This window comes from Phytophthora infestans, genomic scaffold (genome assembly GCF_000142945.1).
Source record: "Phytophthora infestans T30-4 supercont1.59 genomic scaffold, whole genome shotgun sequence".
In the NCBI taxonomy this organism is placed as follows: Eukaryota; Oomycota; class Peronosporomycetes; order Peronosporales; family Peronosporaceae; genus Phytophthora; species Phytophthora infestans.
Genome location: NW_003303700.1, coordinates 334305 through 356319, shown reverse-complemented (window position 1 = coordinate 356319; position 22015 = coordinate 334305). Strand labels below are relative to the sequence as shown.

Below are 22015 nucleotides of genomic sequence, written 5' to 3'. Positions count from 1 at the left end.
AAAGCAGGTCCGAAACTGAATGAGACCCCAGCTTTTCACCACTGGTTCTACTACGTGAAGGAGTATTGGCTCACGACACCTACTGGGACGGCGGGATGCTTGCCTTGTTGTAACATATAATATCTGGTGATGACGTGGTAATGCTGCTGCACCTTGAAGGAACATATCGATAAGATGCAAACATTTCTGTTCTTGGAATCTCCCACAAGTCGCAAAACAATGACCAAGTTGTGGATGGAGCAATGTGAACCGCCCGAGGAAGTTTTCACCATTCTACGACTAGGTGTTGGGGTTAGGAAAGTATAATTTTTAAGCCTAGATTTAGCTGTATTTTGCAAAACAGATACTTGGGTGGATGGAGGGGGCACTATTGGAGGTATGGGGAATTATTAAAGGTCTATCACATTCGCCATACATAAATTAACAGGAGGTCCCGCGAGCAAATCACGGATTTGGTCAGTCGGTCAAGAAAAATTGAAAATTGCAGATGGCGCGGCGATTTACACTCTATTTCACGACAGAATGCCATTGAAAAGCACTTGATCTGAATAAGTACATACATGCAAGAAAAAAAGAGCGCGCAGCCGCTGCAAGTTTCTTTAGCCACAGTAACTAAAGTCGAGATGTAGAATCGAGTTTTTGTGAATGCGTATGGCACTGTACTTGGACTTGATTGCGGGCATGCCAGTCCAGGTGACTCAAAACATCGGCACCGCAAAGGGTGTTGCCAACGGCAAGCTAGGCATACTTGAGAGCGTGCACTTCCCGAGCGAACCGCCAACCACATTCCAAATCGTGCGAGACGGCACAACCGGCACAGTCGTGCAGTTACCAATCCACCCCCCTGACTTCCAGCTGCAGCAAAAAGAGGAAATATGTTCATAAAGCGGCGACACAGTACCAGGTTTTGTCAAGGTGAATGAAGTAAGGTCGTCTACGACATACACTGGGAATACAAATACAGTTTTGTTTAAAATTGGGCTTGTTTTCTTTTCGAGTTTTGATAGGTAACATTTAGTTTATAAAATGTATTTTCGGTGTCTCAATCAACTATCAATCGCCTCATCAATGATACAAGAGAAGCACTCTGAACAGCGAATGCCCGATTTTACTGGATAAATTTGTGAAGATAAGCATTATTTCTTCGAATACAATTTCTTATTGTGAAGTCCGACCAAATTTGCCATTTTGGTCCTGTTCAGTGAGTAACTCGAATATCAATTCCCTGTTACAAACATCGCTCTCTATTCCGGTACTGGTATAAATTAATACCCTGAGCAAAACGATGCAGCTGTTTTAAGGAGGGAGTTTCTGGCGGGAATCGCTCAGCTCCAGTCATTCTACAGAGCAGAACCGTGTTAATGTCCAGCAGTGCGTAATTTACGTCGGCCCATACCCATGGGAGCCTGGATGAAGATAAAACAGAAGCGCGATCTCATCCAGAAGGCGAGCGACTGCCCCAGCATGACGCAAGAAGAGCTGGCGGCATGGGAAAAAGCGACGTTCAAGCTGAAGCGAGCGCCGGCGCAAACTACTGTTTCCGATATCCTTAAAGACGCCTCCAAGATAATGAACAGCAGCTACGGTGATGGCGTGAGGCGGAAACCGCTACGTGTGACCTCGCCTGTTCTGGAGAAGCTCTTAATAGAGTGGATTTTAAAAGTAGAAGGTAGTGGTATATGTCTCTCACGAGACTTAATTAGGCTTAAAGCTCGTGAGATTCAGAAGAACCTACCTGACGCATGGGATATGAATTTTTCGGACGGATGGCTAACCGCGTTCGAGCGGAGGCATCGCTTGCGAAGCCGGAAGCTTCCTGGTGAAGCTGGTTCTGCTGATCCTGTTGAAGTTGCCCTTGGCCGACAGCGACTACAAGATGTAACCAATCTTTATGAACCTAAAGATATCTACAATATAGATGAAGCGGGACTCTGCTATGCTATGGCTCCGTCCCGCTCCATTTGCACAAGGAAAGCCCGTGGTGCCAAGAAAAATAAGACTCGGATCACACTCGCTCTCACGGCGAATGCGGATGGGACTGACGCGTTACCGGTGCTATTTCTGGGGAATGCAAAGAATCCCCGCTGCTTCAAGAAACGTACAGCTGATGAGCTGGGATTTTGCTATCGCTCTAATAAGAAAGCATGGATGACGGGCTTTATTTTTAAGGAATGGCTGCTTAATCTGGATAGAGATATGCGTGCGTGTGGACGCCATATTCTCTTGCTGCTTGACAACGCTTCTTCACACAAGCTGGGGGATCTTGTATGTACCCACATCCGTGTGGAGTTTCTCCCCCCCAACACTACTGCGTTCCTACAACCGATGGATGCTGGCATCATTGCATCATTTAAGCTGGAGTACCGAAAGAAGCAGTTGCGGTGGGTTTTCGACAAGATCAGGACGGTGTTGAGATTGAAAGGAAGGCATATGCTGTGGATCAGCTGCAGGCAATGCAATGGAGCAAGGAAATTTGGCAAGATTTACAAGGTAAGCGTACTATCGAGAACTGTTTTCGCCACACAGGCATAACTTTTAATGCCGTAAATGAGAGAAGTAAATCAACCGAGCAATCCAGCTACGGACCCGATGCAGACGTAGAAGCTGTCATTATCCTAGCCTCACAGTTGAGCTTGTAACTTTTTACTTTAATAGAATATATCAAATCCAAGGAGATGGTCGGACCACGATACCGGAAGTGAGAGCGATATTTGTATTTCGAAACGGCCCCATCGTACTTAAGTGGATTTCCTCTCAAGACAAGTCATTAACAGCTATTGCGTGTGCGTTCATTCAAAGAATAGCGACGGATATTTCGAGTAGGCCGCACAATAAATAAATTAATCTGGTCCAGAGAAGCTGTATCGACAGCACAAACGGGCTTCTTGCATTCCATTTTGCAACTGTTTCTTTTTTTCTTTTGTTGCCAAATTTGTTGAGAACACTTGCCTACTTGATGAAGAATGGTCGGACACAATTTGCACAATAGACCTCCGGAATTCTCGGTGACACTGGCCAATACTTAATATTAGAGATAAAGGCTTCAATACTACAACAGAAAGAAAGGCAACATTAAAAGAACCCTTTTCTCAGATAAGTTTTTTTGGCTGGTGTAGCAGCTGCATTCGACTGTTTGTTTCTTTTTCCTGCACAAATTAACGTTGCAGCGTACAATACGCGACTTTTTAAAATCTTTTTTCTGTGCAAATGCCCGAGGTGTAATGCTCCTCAGGGGCCTCTGAACAAGCCACCTGAAACGAACAAAACAACAGCAGAATCTTTTCGTCAAAACCTCACGAGCTCATTTATTCAGAATACGTTTCTGCAGTTAAAAAAATGTTGTTTTTGCCGGTGACACGAATCTTGACCAATACCTCGATCTACACAGTACTGTGGAATCAATCCGGTGTGAGCTGTCCATACCTCAATGACGCATTCCCAGTACAATCTACTATAATCCGGAATACCGGCTGGAGCGCTCAGTATATCTGATAGTACTGAGCTGCACGGGACAACAGTTATGACAGTGGCACTAATAAAATTTCGCAGAAGTCGCTGCAAATGTTGATTGCCGACTGATACGTTGGTCATACATTCCCAGGAATCACAACGGTGAGCAGACAACGTAGGTAAGATAACGTCTCCCTGTAGCTTTAGCAAAAAAAAAAACAGCTATATAACTATGTATCACTTCTATAAAAGAAGTGTGTACTAATTTGATTACATGTAAGATATAATTATATGGCTGCTGTTGGAGCTAGAACTTGCAGCTCGGTTTTACCACGCCATCCTGTGGCAATATAAATCGGCGGCATCATTGGTACAGTAGCGATTTAGATTGCGCAACAGGGTCTTTACAGGTAGGTAGAAGCAGTCAACTGTGCTACCACCCTTACTAGATCGCCTCCGACTTAGTTACGCAGAGAAAGCTACTATACGGTAAAAAGATGCCACAAAGCCGTGTTTCATGGAGAAGCGCTGGACTACACTAGGTAGTTGCTTTATTGGCTTGTCCATATTATAATGAACGTCAGTAGCAGGAGGAGCTTAAGTTAACACACATACTCAGAATGCCAGAAAATAGGTACTTGTCAATTTGGTCTGCTCAAACTTTATTATGATATTATTTCCCATGCGTTGTACTTTACAGCATACTATTACTGCAGTCCTAGTAAATACGCGATCACAAGAAGGATATGAGCGATGCGCTTAGGATAGCTGAGGTCTCATTCACGTGATTAAATTACTTCGGCTAGTCGTAATTTACAATGATGTTACGCTTGGCCAACTGTAGTAGGAGATGGCTAATGCAGAGCCAAATCTCGCTCACAGGAGTGTACAGGAGATCGAACACCAAGTACACTATCTGGCGGTTAGGAATCCAATAAGATAGCTCAGGGTTTAACTAGGAACGGGTTCTGGTTGAATGCGTTGAAACCCGATTGTGATGGACTACATTTGGCGAGATTAGCCTTGGGGGGGGACTGTAGTAGGAGATGGCTAATGCAGAGCCAAATCTCACTCACAGGAGTGTGCAGGAGATCGAACATTAAGTACACTAGCTGGCGGTTAGAAATTCAATAAGATAGTTCAGGGTTGAACAAGGAACGGGTTATGGTTGAATGCAATCAGGACATGTGTTAGTCTAGCAGAAAGGAAGTGCAACAACCATGGTGCTGTTCACTTTTCCATTTGCTCAACGGAGCTCATTAGGAATACAATCGGCGAACTAGTCTTTGGAAGTGCCAACTTCCCCATTTGGAGTGTTTTGTTATCGAAACCCACTACAAAGTCGACTTTAGCTGTCGGGAATCGACAGCTAACCATGACAAAGAACACGGAGCCAAGGACGAGGGCAGCAACTGCTGCAGCAGTAGCTGCTGAGAGTCAAGACTTCAACCTAGAAAAATTGCAATGCCAATATTCACTCCCGTCGATGCGCCTCGTCTCATAGGCACGTCGCATGCGGAACTAGTGAAATGGCTGAAAGACCGCCGGAACTACGAGGAGACGGTTCGGGAGCGCTGTGCGGCCCATGGCGAAGATGAAGCCAAGGTAATGAGAAGTGTTAAGAACGCGTTCGAGCCAACACTACTAGACGTTTGGTGTGATCTTAAGCTGAAGACGGACAAGGACACCGTCACGGACGAGATGCTAATGGAGGCGATCCAAGGAGTCGTAGCGACGGTAAAGAATGGCCTAATACCCAACATACCGGCGTTCTTCAAGAAGGAATTGAAGCTGGATCTGACCCAATCGGACGTGAGTGAGAGAATTCTCCAGTACTTTAGGCTGTTTCGACAACTATTCGAGAAAGAAGGTCTGGAGGGTTGTTTTATTAGGAATGAAGGGGCGAAAAAAATGCAAGCTTCTCGTCGCTTCGATTGAACCAGCCACCTTTCGAGACAACATCAAGTCTATCATTAAGTACCAGAATCGTGCTGCTGGGGAAAATGAAAGGGAGCTTTTCGATTTGGTAGTGAGAATGGCACTGGAGCAGGACAGGGGGTTCCGCAGTCGAAAGAATACTAACATTTCAGCGCGCCAAGTCGAACAAGACCACCGCAGCAAGTTTACCAGTGCTAAACATAGACGTAATGGACAGGACAAAGAGCAAGTGTCCAGGCCTGGTAAACTTCAGCGTACGAACGCATCTTCCGCTAGAGACTCCAAGTCTGGTGAAACCAAGGGCCCACGTGATGGCTGTCTGAAGTGTGGCGGAGCTCATTATCTCTCGAAGTGCCCAGACGCTAGCGAAGATGAGAAAAATAACCTACTTCTCTTGCACTGTGGAGAGCGAAAGAAAGACTCTGGAAGAGAAGTGAAAAGAGCCAAACGCATTAAGGATTGTATTGTGGAGGACGACAGGTGTATTCTCATTAATGGTAAACTGCGGATGCCGTATTGTGCTAACTCTGGCTCAGACAATAGTATGATCGGTAGATCCAAAGCGGAGGACTTGCCAAATTGGACAACCGTGTGATACTACAGCCACTGGAGCAGCCAGTACTGAGTAAAGCCGTTGACGATCGGATTATTACTGCAAGGAATGTGATTAAGGTGCGGATTCTTATTCACACTGCGGCCGGCCCTGTGACACCGACGCAGCGCTTCAGATGTCTTGTGATTGAAGATGAGGAGGAAGAATTTATCCTCGGTCAAGACATTTTGCGTACCCTCGGAAAAAACGTCAACCTGCAACTGGAACAACTCGCACGATCGTCACAGGGAAATGATGACCCTATCGAAATGGATGACGATGCGAGGACTCGAAAGTTCACGTGCGCGGAGGTAAAGGAGGCCGTCGAAAAATTAGCTCAACGAGCACTAATGAATGGTTTCCCACCCGAACTGGAGGACAGACTACGGGTAATTTGCTTCATGTATGACGTGTGGAGAATCAATTTGGGCCCGGATCCTCCTGCGAATGTTCCCCCACTTCAGATTAAGCTAACTGAAGGCGCAAAACCGTACCGGTGCAAGCCACGAAAGTAACCGCCACATCTAAGAAGATTTCTACAGGACTTCAACGAGGAACTTGTGAAACTTGGGTGGGTGTTCGAGAACCCCAATAGCCGATGGGCATGCCCGGCAGTACCAGTCAAGAATCCTGGCTCAGCGGAATACAGGCAGACGAACGACTATCGTCCCGGGAACGCGATGACAGAACCGCTGGCGGGTCTAATGCCCATTCTTCAGCTCATAACGGAACATGTGAGAGGTATGAAGCATTTTGGACTTTTTGATTTCATTCGTGGATTCTGGCAATTGCCACTGGAGGAGGCGTGTCGTGAAATTTTGTCATACATGACTGATAAAAAAATTTACACCCCCACACGAGTGCCTCAAGGATGCAGTGATGCAGCGCTGTATTTCCAGCGTACAAAGGAAGGTTGCTTTTGAAAGCTTTTGTACAAACAGCTTCTGGTGTGGGTGGACGATTTACTTCTGTTCGCAGCTGATACAGAAACTTATTTGGAGAAACTTCGAGAACTACTGGAACTGATGGATTTTTTCGGTCTGAAGTTTAGTGCAAAGAAGACAAGCCTCTAGCAAACTACGGTGAAGTGGTGCGGTAAACTGATCTCTGATGAGGGCGTGAGGCACGATCCGGAGCGCATCGAAGCACTGAGGCAGGTGCCAATTCCGACTACAGCAGGAGAACTTCAACAGTTCTTGTGTGCTACAGGATGGATGCGTGACAGCATTGTTGATTACGCAAGAACCGCGAGACCCCTCCAGCAGCTTCTTGATGCCGCGTTGGAGAGCAAGAGAAAGTCAAAGCGAATCGCTGCGGGGATCTCACTGGTGATGAGCGAGAAGGAGCTCCAGGCATTCAATGACTTGAAGGGTAGTTTGTGTAACGTAGCGATGCTGGCTCACCCCAACGACGAGGCAACCATTTGTCTATTCACAGACGCTTCAGACATTGGATGGGGAGCTATTGTAACCCAAGTGAGGGACTGGGATGAGGATAGCAGTATTTCGGATCAATCGCACGAGCTATTGACATGCATAGGTGGTACTTGCTCTGGTGCCCAGTTGAACTGGAGCGTCATTGAGAAAGAAGGATTTCCGATTGTGGTGGCTTGCGAGAAATTGGATTACCTACTGTTGAGACCTCAAGGTTTTAAACTTTTCTGTGATCACCACAATTTAATTCACATCTTCGCACCGTCCGTAGAGATGAAGAAGCACGTCAGAGGGAAACTGCTGAGATGGTCACTAAAGCTAATGGAGCACCGCTACGTCATCGAGCACATTGACGGTGAATTGAACGTATGGGCAGATTTAATATCGAGGTGGGGAGGTTCTCCACAGCCAACTAGCAAGATCTTCCGTGTGCAGACCCGTAGCGACCGGAACCAGCTGCAGATACGACCATTAGATGACGACCAACTACAGTGGCCTTCATTGGACGATGTTTTAGCTGCACAAAGGCAGCATGTGCGCTCACTACCTTCTGTTCAATTGGTCGAGGATGAACAAGGTCTACTGAGGACTAATGGTAGAGTGTGGATTCCATCTCGAGCTACTGAACTGTTCTGACGAGTGTTCATTGCGGCTCATTGTGGAGCACAGGGGCACCGCGGACGCCAATCTATGGAACTTCATTTCAACCGATACTGTTATGTGGACAATTTACGAGCTTCAGTGGATAAATTCCTTTCGCGCTGTCTACTCTGCCTACAGACGAAAGGGGGGAAGGTGATACCAAGGCCGTGGGGAGAAATATTTCGAGCCGAGAACAGAAATGAAGCTCTTCATTGGGATTTTTTGTACTTAAGTGATATCTTTGGGACCAGCAAGTACCTGCTGGTACTGAAAGACGACTGCACCCACTTCTCGGAGCTGGTCGTCTGTGATTCACCGACAAGTACTGTAGCAGATGAAGCACTGCTAGCTTGGCACAGCCGCTATGGAATATCCAAGACCTGGATCAGTGACAATGGGAGTCATTTCAGGAACAAAGTGATTGGAGATTTGTGTCGGTGGCTAAAGAGCTAGCAGGAGTTTACAGTGGCCTATTGTCCTTGGATCAACGGAACGATTGAGCGTCTGAACAGAGACATCTTGAAGGTGTTCAGGACGATGCTACTCGACTACAAGCTGGACATCAAGGATTGGACAGCGTTAATACCTCTTGTTCAGGCCAACCTGAATCACACGGCTGTACCTTCACTCGGCGGACGAGCGCCAGTAGAGATGTTCACAGGCTTGCCATGTCCATCACTGCTTGAAGTGATATTCGTGAACACTGAAAAAGGCCCAAAGAACATTCCGGTGGTGAACCCGAGTGTTATGCTTGAACATCAACTAGAGAGAGTGTTCAAGAGATGCACCACCAGATGAAAGACCAACGTGCAAAGCAGGCACTGCTGACCCAGAAACAAAGGCGTTGTGAGAGATTGGTCAACTTCTCGGTTGGTGAGTACGTTTTAAAGTCGCGAATCGATGAGAAGGTAGGCAACAAGCTGCTGGTAACATGGATTGGACCCTTCGTCATCGCACGCGCGGACTCACACTCATTCCGTGTAAAAAATCTCCTTAGGAAAGGAGAATGACGTACACGCATCCCGACTCAAATTCTACGCGGACAACGACCTGGACGTCAGCGAGGAACTCATGGAACACATTGCATCACAGGGCATCGTACTAAAGGTGGACAGCATCCGTGACCATCGTTGGAATGACCGGATCAAAGACTACGAACTGCTGATGCATTGGCATGATTTAGAGAAAATTGAAGATTCATGGGAGCCCATGCAGTCTATTCGCAAGGATGTAAGGCTCATGGTGGAAACTTACACAAAACAGACTCATGATAACAACTTCATGGCAGCAGTGGAATCGCCGTAGCTACTTCGTGACCGACGGGTGCTGGCGAACTACAAAACGAACACGGGCAATCCAGAACATCGATAGGTCGATGCTCCAAGGCCATTGAAGTGTTGAAACCCGATTGTGATGGACTACATTTGGCGAGATTAGCCTTGGGGGGGGACTGTAGTAGGAGATGGCTAATGCAGAGCCAAATCTCACTCACAGGAGTGTGCAGGAGATCGAACATTAAGTACACTAGCTGGCGGTTAGAAATTCAATAAGATAGTTCAGGGTTGAACAAGGAACGGGTTATGGTTGAATGCAATCAGGATATGTGACAGTCTAGCAGAAAGGAAGTGCAACAACCACGGTTTTGCTCACTTTTCCATTTGCTCAACGGAGCTCATTGGGAATACAATCGGCGAACTAGTCTTTGGAAGTGCTAGCTTCCCCATTTGGAGTGTGTTTGTTATTGAAACCCACTACACCAACACAAGCAACATTCACCTGGGTAGAATCACTGATACTGAGGATATTTAGTTATACAATACCATTTTTCTTGATTAAAGGAAGAGTTCTGCTTCTGATACAAGCTGAAATAACAGGTTAAGCACATTTAGAGAAATAACCCCACCATATTGGGTTTGACAATCCTATGTAGATCTTAATTAACAGGCGTATCAAGTGTTTCGGTATTTTTCTTAAAGTTTTGATTTGAAAAAGTTAGTTTGGGATCTGAGTTTAAAAAGTAAGAGAAGTTTTTACGAGTCAGAATGTCCCCCACTAAAATTTGGATATAAAATCCACATAACAGATTCAGTCTGGGTGTCAAAAAATTACCAATCATTTGTTTATATGAAAACCCAGCGTAACCAATTTCCAAGCAATTAGCGATAGAATGACTTGACGTGGTAAATTACTACTAGTAATCAGATCATTGATAGGGCACTCTCGCGTTGGCTCTCATCTGCTGGGGGGGGGCGCCCCTCTATCGCTTCGCTCGGGAGCTTTGCGTCCCCTTACGTCAAGTGGACAGGCGCGGTGCCTCAATTAGATTCTACGCGCCTTTTTGGTACAACTACTCCGGGCTACGCGCCGACCATTGCAGTCTTTAAGCCCTCTTTTGACATGGTTATTAATAAGCTTACGGGTCTGGTAGATGGCGCCGAGCTGAGCCTCGGCGCCACTCTGCGGACGCCGCCCTCGTGGCAGCGTCTAGCTTTCACGGGACTGTGCAGGAGTCTCCGTGGGCAAGGTGGTGCGGTGATGTACACTGTGGTCTCGGTCACGGTGCGCAGAAGGCTTCGCAGCGACTATGACCGGGCTCGCCGTAGCGGGCGGGCCATTAACGGCATGGACCAGGAAGATGAACTGGACGCGCATCGAGGCCAAGGCATAGGGCGGACGCCAGCGATGGACTTTGTACTCAGTGGACGGCGGGCGAAGGATTCGGTGAGGGAGCCAAAAGGAACCAGTACAGATACTACAAATCGAGCCCCTCGGCGTCGAGCCTGTTACCGTCCGGTGAGTGGGATACATCCAAGAAGAAGAATAGATACTACGATCATGGCACAAAAGCAGTTGGCACCGGTTGGAAACAGGACCTGGAACTGCCCGACAATGAAGAAGAGACCGGAGCAGGAGAGCGATACAGCAAGCATCATTTTCACCAAGGACAAGGGGGAGGGGGGGGGGAGAGGGGGGGGGCGTCACATTCCTGGTGTATGCGGAAAAGGTATACCGGTATTGTACCTAGTATGATATCGGTGGCTCTGCTTTTTATACCCCGCTGACTAGCAAATATAGAGTCTAGCACGGAGTATGTAGGCTACGCGATAACGTAATACACACTTGGGTCTTGTATTTTGATCCAGTGTTTCACAGCCGTTTGAGTTTGTCTTGTGTGTAACTAGCAAATGATTGACAACCCTGACACTATTGCTTGCCGTTTCCGATTATCAACAAGTGACTATGAAAATACAGAGCTCGTTTAGGATACATGCACTGATAGTTAAGCTGACGGTAGCAATGGTTTATTTGGACGAGATTACGAGACATGAGATTACGCGGCTGATTACGACTCCTAAACGCTGACAGGTTCTGGATACTTGTGTGATACAAGCAGGGGTTAATGGTAACTCCAAAATCGGTGAAGTTAATATTGTGAAAATATCACCTGTAGACCAGTTAATATAAAAAAATATCACCTAATATTTTCTTTTGAGACAATATGATATTATTAAATATCAACTTAATATTAGTTAATACGATATTATATTTTTCAATGATTGCGTAATCGGGCTACATTAACTAATCAGATGTCGTTAACGCTCGATTAGCTGAAGTATTACTAATCAACCGTGAGTACCGGGACAATTGTGAGTGACGGCAAGGTTGGCGTTGTGTGTTGGCACTGCTGAGCGCATTAATCTAGCGCCACAGGCAGCAGGTTTATTAGACGCACGATGTCGACGAGGAGATCGGAAGAGAACAAGAACAAATGTCTTGATTTCGCTCTATCAACGTTAAACAGCTGCAAGCGTTTGCAGTTTTCCATCTCGATCGCCTTTGTCTGTGTCACAGTGAAATACTAGAGCAAATACTCGTCAGTCTTAAAGCCTACTGCTTTTCTAGAACCTGATCGAAAAAGTTATTTGGCTCCGCTCGGTTCACAGAGGTAAGCTGGCAAGAAACGTACTTAAGTGGGAAAATATCATTAAATATCATGTAGTATCTAATATTTTTCAGTTCTCCGAGCTAATATAAAAATATTATGTTAGCTTTTGCAAAAATGAGTTACTATTAATATTTAATATCGAAAATAGTACTATTACTATCAAAAATATCATATGATATTTGGTTACCATTAGCCCCTGGATACAAGTGTCATTTCCAGAACTTGTACAATGTGTCGGATAGTTAAGCTGACGGGAGCTATGGTTTATTTGGACAAGATTACGTAGGCATGATATTACCGGTACCTTGCTGATCACGACACGCGATTGTGCGGTAACGTTATACGTAAAGACGGCTCCACGCTGGTGTACTGTAGGAGTACGAAAAAATGGATCCATGGCGGTCCTGAAATAGTTAAAGATCGGGAGGAGGTAGCCGAGGATGCCAGGAACGCTGCTCAAAAGAACCCAGACACTCGCGCTTTAGCTACCGACTTACAAACTCGACAACTCCAGTATTGGCTGGATACCAAGAAGACACCCACACATGTCTTCAAACTACTGGAGTTGGGTAAGGCCGGCGATAATTTGCTCGAGAATCCGCTTGTCATGACATGGCTAAAATATGCGGCTGATTTCAAGAAGAACGTCCCAGGAACGGCAGAAGATAGCATTCGGGTATTGACTAGACACTACGGCGATGAAGCACTGTCAAAGATTCTACTTGAGGCGAAGGTGACCCCAAGTACAGCAAGCGTCGCCAGTAAGCTACAAGGAGAGCAAATCCAACACTGGTTGGATATCCGGAAGTCCCCTAGGTTTGTCTTTAAGTTCTTAACACTCGACAAAGCAGGCGACAAACTGCTCGAAAATCCGCACTTTGCAACGTGGGTATCGAACGCGGACGATTTCAATTTGAAAAACCGGCCAATAGCGAGAATTTCGGTCATGGCGAGCAGCTATGGCGACGAGAAGTTGACAACAATTCTACTAGATGCAATGAAGACTTCAGGTACATCAAATCTGGCATCTAAACTTCACCAGGAGCAATTCGAGCATTGGCTGAGTATTCAAAAGTCCCCCGAAGAGATTTTCAAGTTCTTGTCGCTCGTCAAGACGGGCGATGACTTGTTCGATAACCCGTTCAAGACGTGGGTGAAATACGTGGACGATCTCAATAAGGCAAACCCCGACAAAAAGACGACCTTAATGTCGGTGCTGGCAACGCAATACGACAGCGAAAGGCTCGTAAAAGTACTGGAGTCGGCCAAGAATGTCCCCTCCTCAGCCAAACTAGTAAAGCGGCTGGAGCTAGAGCAGAAAGTGCTGTTGAAAGAAGCTCTAGACGACGTATTCAAGCGCCTTGGCCTTTACACAATCGAAAATGGCATGCTGAGCAGCCCGCAGCTCAAGACATTTTTAACTACGTGAAGGAGTTCAATGCGGCGAATCCCAAGTACCAGACGACACTTGTAGCAACAATGGCGGCAAATTATGGAGATGTAAAACTGGTCAATATGCTTAACGAGGCGATGAAGGTGACAGATACCGCCAAAGTGGCCAAGAAACTGCAGAGCGAGCTGTTCCAACGCTGGATGCAGAAAGGCTGGACTCCCGATCACGTCTTTGATAGGGTGTTCCAATCTTGATCAAGTAGGAGATTCACTATTTACGAATCCGCTGGTGATCACTTGGGGGAAATATTTGAGCGCATTTAACCGGGAAAACCACGGCAAGGAAACGACAATATGGCAGACGTTGGCAGCTACGGGCTACCATCCGGATGACATGAAGCGTATGGTTAAAACGCTCCCAGCAGATCTTTTTACCATGTTGCGACTCGCTAACCAGAGGAACGACCTACTGAAAAGCTCTCAATTCGCCAATTGGATTCAGTACCTCGATGACTTCTACGTGGCATTCCCCGAATTAAGAAGACCCGTGATGGAGACAATGAATAGACACTATGGCGACCGATCTCTGATTAATATGATCAAGTCAGCGATGACAGACAAAAGAACGGAGAGCATAGCGAAGCGCATGGAATCAGAGTTGTTTCAAAGCTGGTATGTCTCTCGTAGGACCCCTGACGACTTATTCATGAGCCTTCGCCTTCACCTTGACCAAACCAGGCCAAAGCTATTGGACGATCCTGCATTAGACACATGGGTCCGGTACACGACCTCTTATTACAAGCGGGGTCCCTCAGAGAAGACGAGCATGGTGGAAGCGATAAAAACGATTCGGAAGTTCTACAAAAAGGATACGCTACTCGAGATGATAGAAATTGCAAAAAAACAATCCGAATACCTTAATTCTAGCGTCGAGCATCGAGGATGCGTTGAAATAAACTACAGAATGTTTGGTTATTTCATTTCGAAAGCATTTGCAATTTCAGTCATGTCGTAAGAACATGTTATTTACACTTGAACAGTAGTATTTTTACAATAATATTCGTGGAGCCATTTATTCTGAATACAATAACAGACTTTAAATGGATAAGTAAGACTCAGAGATATTTGTTTTACTTGGAGCCTCTGTAAATGAACAAATTGATTAAACATTTCGTTTTTACTGTTAGCTTATACCGGTACCATATATATATATATATAGATATCTAATAAAAAAGCTGACTTCTAGTGATGAAGCTTCGGGCGAATCCAGCTATTGCGCGTAAAGTTGATTGCTGTGAATCGCTTGACCGTGGCAGTCTTCGTCCACCATGCCTTTCTCGATCGCGTCCAGGTTGCACAGCTCATCAATGGTGACTTCTACGCTCTAACAGAAGAGAAAACGACTGACCAAGCTTTAGTGGCTGCTCATTTGTGACCACTGCTGAATTTTCCACCGAGTTCTGTATTTAACTAAATGATATATCGATAATAAAGTATTTATATAATACTTTAAAACAATGGAACGGATCAGTTTTTAGCCGCAGCTTCACACCATAGATAATTCAGCTGTATCTTAGTGCGGCAAGCTTTAAGCGTCCAAGCTCTAAATACATTATAGATATCGGAGCCACAGCGATGTTTATTCTGAAACAAAAAGTGCCAACAAGTTTTAGCAATTTTCAAATATTGTCAATACGTGACCGCCTGAAATTGCATGGTTCTGTGAGTTGAAAGCGTAATACAAAATCTAACTCATGCCTGCGCTTGAGTTTCATGATGGGCTCGGCTTCGGACCTCATGACGCTTATTACAAGATACTGTAGTAACGCGAATTACACGTAGATGTAATGGAGTTTAAGACAATGTGTAGTCTCCTTGCAGAAAATTCAATGTTATACATTTCCTTGGGGTCGGAGTGCAGGTCTTTTGTCTGCGAGTTGACGACTTTACTGCTTATACAAACCCACTGGCGTAACATGGAACTTTAGTTAGGTTTTGTACGATGATGCAGGATGACAACCAATTAAGTTGGTTTTACACTTTAAAAAAATCCGAGTTATGTTATTGGATGACACTGTAAAAATGCTAAACCTTGCTGAGCTTAGCGTAAGGTTGCAGGACGACAAACCCTAGCCACAGTTCTTCGAACTGCGAATTGTTGAAGTGTCTTCACTTTATTCAGCAGCGACACTCCGCCCTTCCTCTCCGAAAAATAAAGAGTGTATGTCTCCCAAGTCTTGTAAATGGGCCCGTTCTTCGGCATGTACACAGCATTAGTGGGATAGGGAAGTGCCAGCATACGCGAAATAGTCTTCGGATCATCAAACTTCATGTGCAGCCATTTTTGGAACAGGTAAGTCTGCATGTTTTCAGCAAACAACTTCAGGCCAGGGACGTCCTTGAGTGATTGAAAAATTGTTGCAAATTCCCAGTCGGACCGCATAGGTTTTCTCTCCGCCAGGAAGCGCACTATTTATCCGCTGGAGAACACGTTCTTTTTTGTGTGGCTCCTGTACAAGTTGACGTAGCTGAACCACTGAATGAACATTGCGTTAATGTTCAAAGCGTCCAAATTGGTCTCTGCCAAGCGCAAAATCTTCCAAACTTCTTCGGGCGATACGTCGTATTTCAGCCACACGTCGTTCATCGTTTTTCGGCTGGTTTTAGACGATAAAAACATGAGCCGCTGCATCGCATCGCCATGGTTTTTCATGCCCGGGACGTTTTGAAGTAAATATAGCAGTGTTCTACGTCGTCTTCCTCGATGGTCTTTCGAAACAGGTCGAGCATTTCGCGGTCTCCGAACCAGTGATTCCGCTCCTGCGCCCGATACTTCTGCACGTAGGACAGCCACTGATGAAAGATTGGCGAATCACTTAATTTCGTGCCAGCCTCTTGAAGACGTAAGGTATCGTAAACGATTTTTGGGCTTGTTTCGTGTTTTAAGGTTTTTGACATCCAAGAACCAGATAGCGAGTTTTGCATACTTTTGCCAAGATCCTTCAAGCCTTCAGTCTTCAGGAAAGATTCGAAAAGTATTTTCAGTTCTTCGGCACTGTTTCTCTTCAGTAGCAAGTAGTAGAGATCCAGATCCGAAAACGCCTGGTTGCCATTCTTAGCTCTAAAAGCAGCAACGAGCTTAAACCAAAGGAGGAGATTCGGATCATTGTCCAGCTTCGTCGTACTCTTTCCAAGACGCAAGGTATCAAAAAGCGCTTGAGGGTGCACTCGAGACTGTATCCACGCCTCGATTTGCGCTTTCTCCGGATTGGATTTAAATACTTTGTGTATCAGATCGTCGAACTTCGACAGCGACGGCGTATTCCCTCTATCCTCGTGGTCTACATCATTATCACCACGAGCTGTATCTTGAATTTCTGCGTCGAGGAACCTTAAAAATCGGTTGGATGAAGTATCAATTGTGGTTTTTGACTGTGACGTGGTCTTCACGAGCACATCGGGATCAATCATCTTCGACCTGTCGGCTTGGCTAGGGGTTGTTTGTGCTGAAACCCAAGCAAAGAAGGCAGCCATAAGCAGCACAAGTATTCTCTGGTGGCTCATGGTCGGTCCTTGCTTTTGGTGATCGAATCGCAAAGTGTTTGAGGAACTGGTTCCTGCCCGGAATTTGGTAAACATTTACCTAGCCCTGATACTGTACGCTGAGTCGAGGTAACCAAATATCATATGATCTATTTTATAATAATAGTACTATTTTCAATATCAAATATCAATAGTAACTCAGTTTTTAAAAGTTAACTTAATATTATAATATGAACTCAGAAATTTGAACAATATAGATACTAGATGAAAAATAATTTCCCACTTGAGTACGTTTCTTGCCTCCTTACCCTCTGTGACTCTTTCGGTCAAACAGCAGTATTGATGGCAGGCTTTAAAATAGACGAGCATTTGCTCTAGTATTTCACTGGGACACAGACAAAGCCGATCGAGGTGGAAAACTGCAAACAATTGCAGCTGTTTGAGGTCGACAGAGCGAAGTCAAGATATTTGCTCTTGTTATCTGCCAATAGCCTCGTCCAGATCGTGCGTCTCATAAACCTGCAGCATATGACGCTAGATTAATGCGCTCAGCAGTGCCACCACACCACACCAACCTTGCCGTCCCTCTCACAATTGTCCCGGACACCATTTCCCTCACAATTGATTAGTAATACTTCAGCTGGTCGAGCTTTAACGGCAATAGTGGATTAATATCGATTACGCAATCTTAAAAAAATATATAATATCACATTAACTCGTATTAAGCTGATACCAGTATCTAATAATATCATTTGTCTAAGAAAATATATTAGGTGATATTTTTACTTAGCTGTCTACCAGGTGATATTTATCACTATATTAAGTTCACCGATTTTGGAGTTACCTGGTTCAGTCGACGATCCACGCTTGCCTTCCCACCTTCAAGCCGCTTCGGGATGGAAAATTAGAGACTTTCTGGGTTACTATTTCTGGCCAACGGGAACGCTGTTTATTTTCCCAGACCGCAGGCAGGATCTGCAGCCTTTTTAGGCCTTTTGATTCCTAGATGGTTGGGCCTTTTCTATGATTCTAAACTCTTTGGGTTGGAGGGTCGGGGAATCGCTCCAATAATATATTTAAAAAATTCGTCTTTGCAAATTCAAAACAAGCTCTTAAACTGTGTTGGATATGTTATGCGTATTTTTGATTGCGCGTCCGTCAATCACATAATCGAATATCATAATATTATGATACTACTATTTCAGATAGCGATAGTAGTAGTACTATCTCGAAATTAGACATAAAATTAATACAGTATGATAAGTGGCATTTGACAATTGATTTTATACTCCCTATAAAAGAGGTAAAATATCTGCAAAGCGTGATATTCCTTTTTGTAGCGTAGTCTTGGCACATTGTTTTTTCATAGGGCCACTTCACAGAAAAAAGGTAAGAACTAACCGATCGATTTTCCATTTTGGACAAGACTACTAATAAGTGCGTACTGTAGACCATGTGTACATCCGGACGTTTTGTTCATCCGGACACACCCTCTGACCAATCACAGCAATGTATCCATCACACTGAAGTGCATTTGCTCAACCGGACAGACTTATTTTTACCCAACCCATCGTAACGGATAGTGCGATTTTAGCACAGAAAAGCGTCTTGTCGGGCACTCACAGCGAGTTTTTCCAGCATGGCACGAGGGCGGAAGCGAGCACCTGGCAGCAGCGGACGCCGTGACAATGGTCATACACGTGACTGTGAAAGTTTTAGTAAAAAGCTCGACATAATAAACTACGTTCGAGATCACGGCATGCCTGCTACTCTAAATAAGTTCTATAGCCATCTCACCAAGCCCAAACGAGAGTCGAAGATGAAGAGAATTTACGACTGGATAAAGGATAGAGAGAAAATAGAGTCCAAGGCATCTTCCTCGGCTACAGCGCACCTCAAAGCTGACAGAAAGAAGGGCACTGCAACGACTCTATCGGCGATAGCGGAAGAAGGCCTAGTCGAGTGGGTTAATACTCTACGTGGTGAGGGCGTACCGATATCCCGGTGATGTTGCAGCTTCAGGCTGTAGATATCGCACACACTGAAGGTATTCCTGAGGGCGTATTTGAGGGTAGCTGGTGCTGGCAGCAAGGTTTTTTGTCGCGGCATGGATTATCTCTACGTGCTAAAACTCGCCAAGGACAGAAATCACCAGAAGCCATGGAAGAAGCTGCACGAGCATTTTGGTGTGAAGTTGAACGAACCAAGCTGGAACTTGGAGTTGACAAGATATACAATGCAGACCAAAGTGGGATCTGTTTTGAATATCTGCCCAAACAGACGATCAATAAAAAGGGGGCAAACACCGTATGGGTTCGCTGCGGAGGAAAGGACAAGGACCGTTTAACAGGAATGTTTCTGGCAGACTCAATAGGTAAGCAATATGATCCATTCTACGTTGTTAAAACAGACCCATCGAAAATCCCCGAGAGAGCTGCCTACAACTATGTAGCTCAACACGGTTTCGGTGATACATTATGGCGCCAAATGAAGAGTATCCAGACTGATCTTCAAGTTCAAATCTATGGTAACAGTTCCGCTTGGTGGAATTCGGATTTGTCTGTCGCATTTTTAGACTACCATTTTGCCGATAGAGACGAGGCATCTCCAGTTCTCCTGCTTTGGGACGATTTCTCAGCACACTGGACAAAGGAAGCAGCACAGCACGCTGAAATTTTGAACATTCACTTAGTGAAGGTGCCACCAGGCTTGACATCTGTGTGTCAACCGGCAGATATCTCTTGGTTTCGACCACTCAAGCAGCGTTTGAGAAAGCGTTGGGTGGATTACATTGCGCAGCAACTGCGTACGTATTCGTCAAGCGAGTCTAGCGCTAAGTTTGTGCTCTCACCTCCGTCTAGAAACGATGCTATTCATTGGGCTACGACAGCGTGGCGTGAGTTAGGTACACAGGTTATCAGAAGTGGATTTAAGCGTCAAATGGCTGAGCCAGCGGCTGACGTCCCTCAGAATATCGTAATTCAACAGCTAGAGCGCCTTCACGCGGTTGAAGAGACCGTCAGCGACGCGGATGATGTCGTTCAGCATTTTCTTGACGGGCAAGAGCAGTAATGAACCAAGCAGAAAGATTTGCACTTTGTATACGAGAAAAAAATCCTCTTTTTCTGACACGGTTTTTTGTTTGTATATAATTTTGGGGTGTCCGGATGTACACATGGTCTACAGTACTAGTCAGAGCTTCCTAATCTCCGTAATCTATATAGCTTCCCGTACAGCCAGATACCGCAGTCATTAAACTTACGTTCTGAAAGGAGAAGTCATTCTCTCGACGCTTCTCTTTCTGACGGCTCCCCGATTAATCAGGACGAAGTAGCACATTTGAACGCATTGGCGGGACCCCGGGATCCCCCAAACAAAACCGATGAAAATGGCAATTATTTATTTTTGGTGACTGAATTGAGGCAAGGATGTAATCTCAGTTTGGAAACCCACCGGTAAATATGGCTAGACGTGGTGAAGGCTCACGAACAACGATTCCACAACGCAAGCGGCACAAATGTCCAATTAGACAGGAAGCAGCATATTCGCGCGCAGTCAAGCTCCTAGGCGAACAAGCAGTAAAGAAAATTAGAGCAGACTGGGACTCGTGAAAAACGAGCTACGGAGGACGCGAGTGGGAGCAGTCGGAAGGCGTTCTCCTCCAGCTGTTACAGCAGGGACTATCCGAGAAAGTCGTTTGAGCTATCGTTTCTGTTGGAGGCAGCCGCATCGATCGTTTTAAGGCCTATTGCTCGACCTGGGTATTGGAAGATGGCTTCCCGTGCTCGCACCGACGACCCCGCCGGTACTTCACCGAGGCAAAGCTGACGTGGGGCATTGTGCATACAAGATACGTCGATGAGGTAGCGCGAGCACACCCTGGAGCACGCACGCTGAGCTACACGCGCTTTACGCAGTACAGAACTTACTACTACCCTGGGGTCCGTTTAACTCACACAAAACAAGACGTTTGTGACTGCTGTGTGCGCTTAGATATTCTGTTGCGGCAAAAAAGTGTGAGTGCTGACGACAAAGAAGCAATTTTTAAAAAAAAAAGAAGATGCACCTTACCGAGGCCATCGCTCAGCGCCGATTTATTTCATCCTGCATTAAGCATTATGCTGCCAAAAGCGCTCCCAATCAAAATTTGCCCAAGGAAGTCATTCCAGATACGTATGAATCTACAGACAGTGAAAAGGATTTTGAAAGTGAAGAAAGTGACGATTGCAATGAAGTATCAGCAGGAGAAATGGATGGTTGCGACCAGAGAAATATTTCGAGTGCTAAGGAACCTAACTGGCGCATTCAAATACAAGCTGAGGATTCCGTCGGGGGTCTCTCCATGTCTTATTATGGACACAGTCATCCTTTAGCAGATTATTTCAGCAGTAATTTGATAATTCAAAACTTTGTCGTCGCCGATATCTCGAACACGAAAAATAATGTGTACTTTTATGACGAGCGTGCCCAGGGCAAAAATACCGACGCATTGTGCAGCCCTCGTCTCATTTACCACACGAATACGCTGCAGTCTTATGCCCGAATTGGAGTCTAGCCTTCAAAATGTTAAGGATTGTTCTTTGTGTCGGTGCTTTAAGCAGTGCGAGCTCACGCTAAGCTTTTTCAGCAAGCTATATCTGAGTTATAGTGAAATCTTCGTCGCACCATTCACAGATGCATTTATTTTGCCCAAACATGAGGTTGCCGACTTGCTCGGGGCGCTTTCCCATCTTGTTGGGACTCGGTATTTGCCAGCTAAGTCCCTTTGAGAGCCATGGCAGGCGAAGATTCGTTGGTTTACAGTCATCCACTTTGAAGCTTAATCGTGCTGCTGTACTTAATATTAACGGTTTCCATGGGTAGTATTAGTTTGGTGAGGGATATCTGTGCATGTCATGTACCGGTACTTTAAACTGTGCAAAATGGGATCACATTAAAAACGAATGAATAGGGTGACTCCATATTATGGAGTCACACTTATTGGTTTGTTCTCACTACAGATGCCAGTTTCATAATCTACCACACAATTCCGTTGTCTTCCGCCCGTCGGCAACTGCTCTCACTTAATTCCTTGTTTTA

At 45.4% G+C, this 22015-nt stretch overlaps 1 protein-coding gene across 1 annotated transcript; it reads right to left on the bottom strand.

Moving 5' to 3' along the window:
• Positions 1-16102: 16102 nt before the first annotated feature.
• On the bottom strand, positions 16103-16957 carry PITG_17670 (secreted RxLR effector peptide protein, putative; the record flags this gene model as incomplete). Its single annotated transcript, XM_002896477.1, has 1 exon — positions 16103-16957. One exon carries the CDS (start codon positions 16955-16957, stop codon positions 16103-16105), a length of 855 nt encoding a protein of 284 aa, XP_002896523.1.
• Between the last annotated feature and the right edge of the window lie 5058 nt (positions 16958-22015).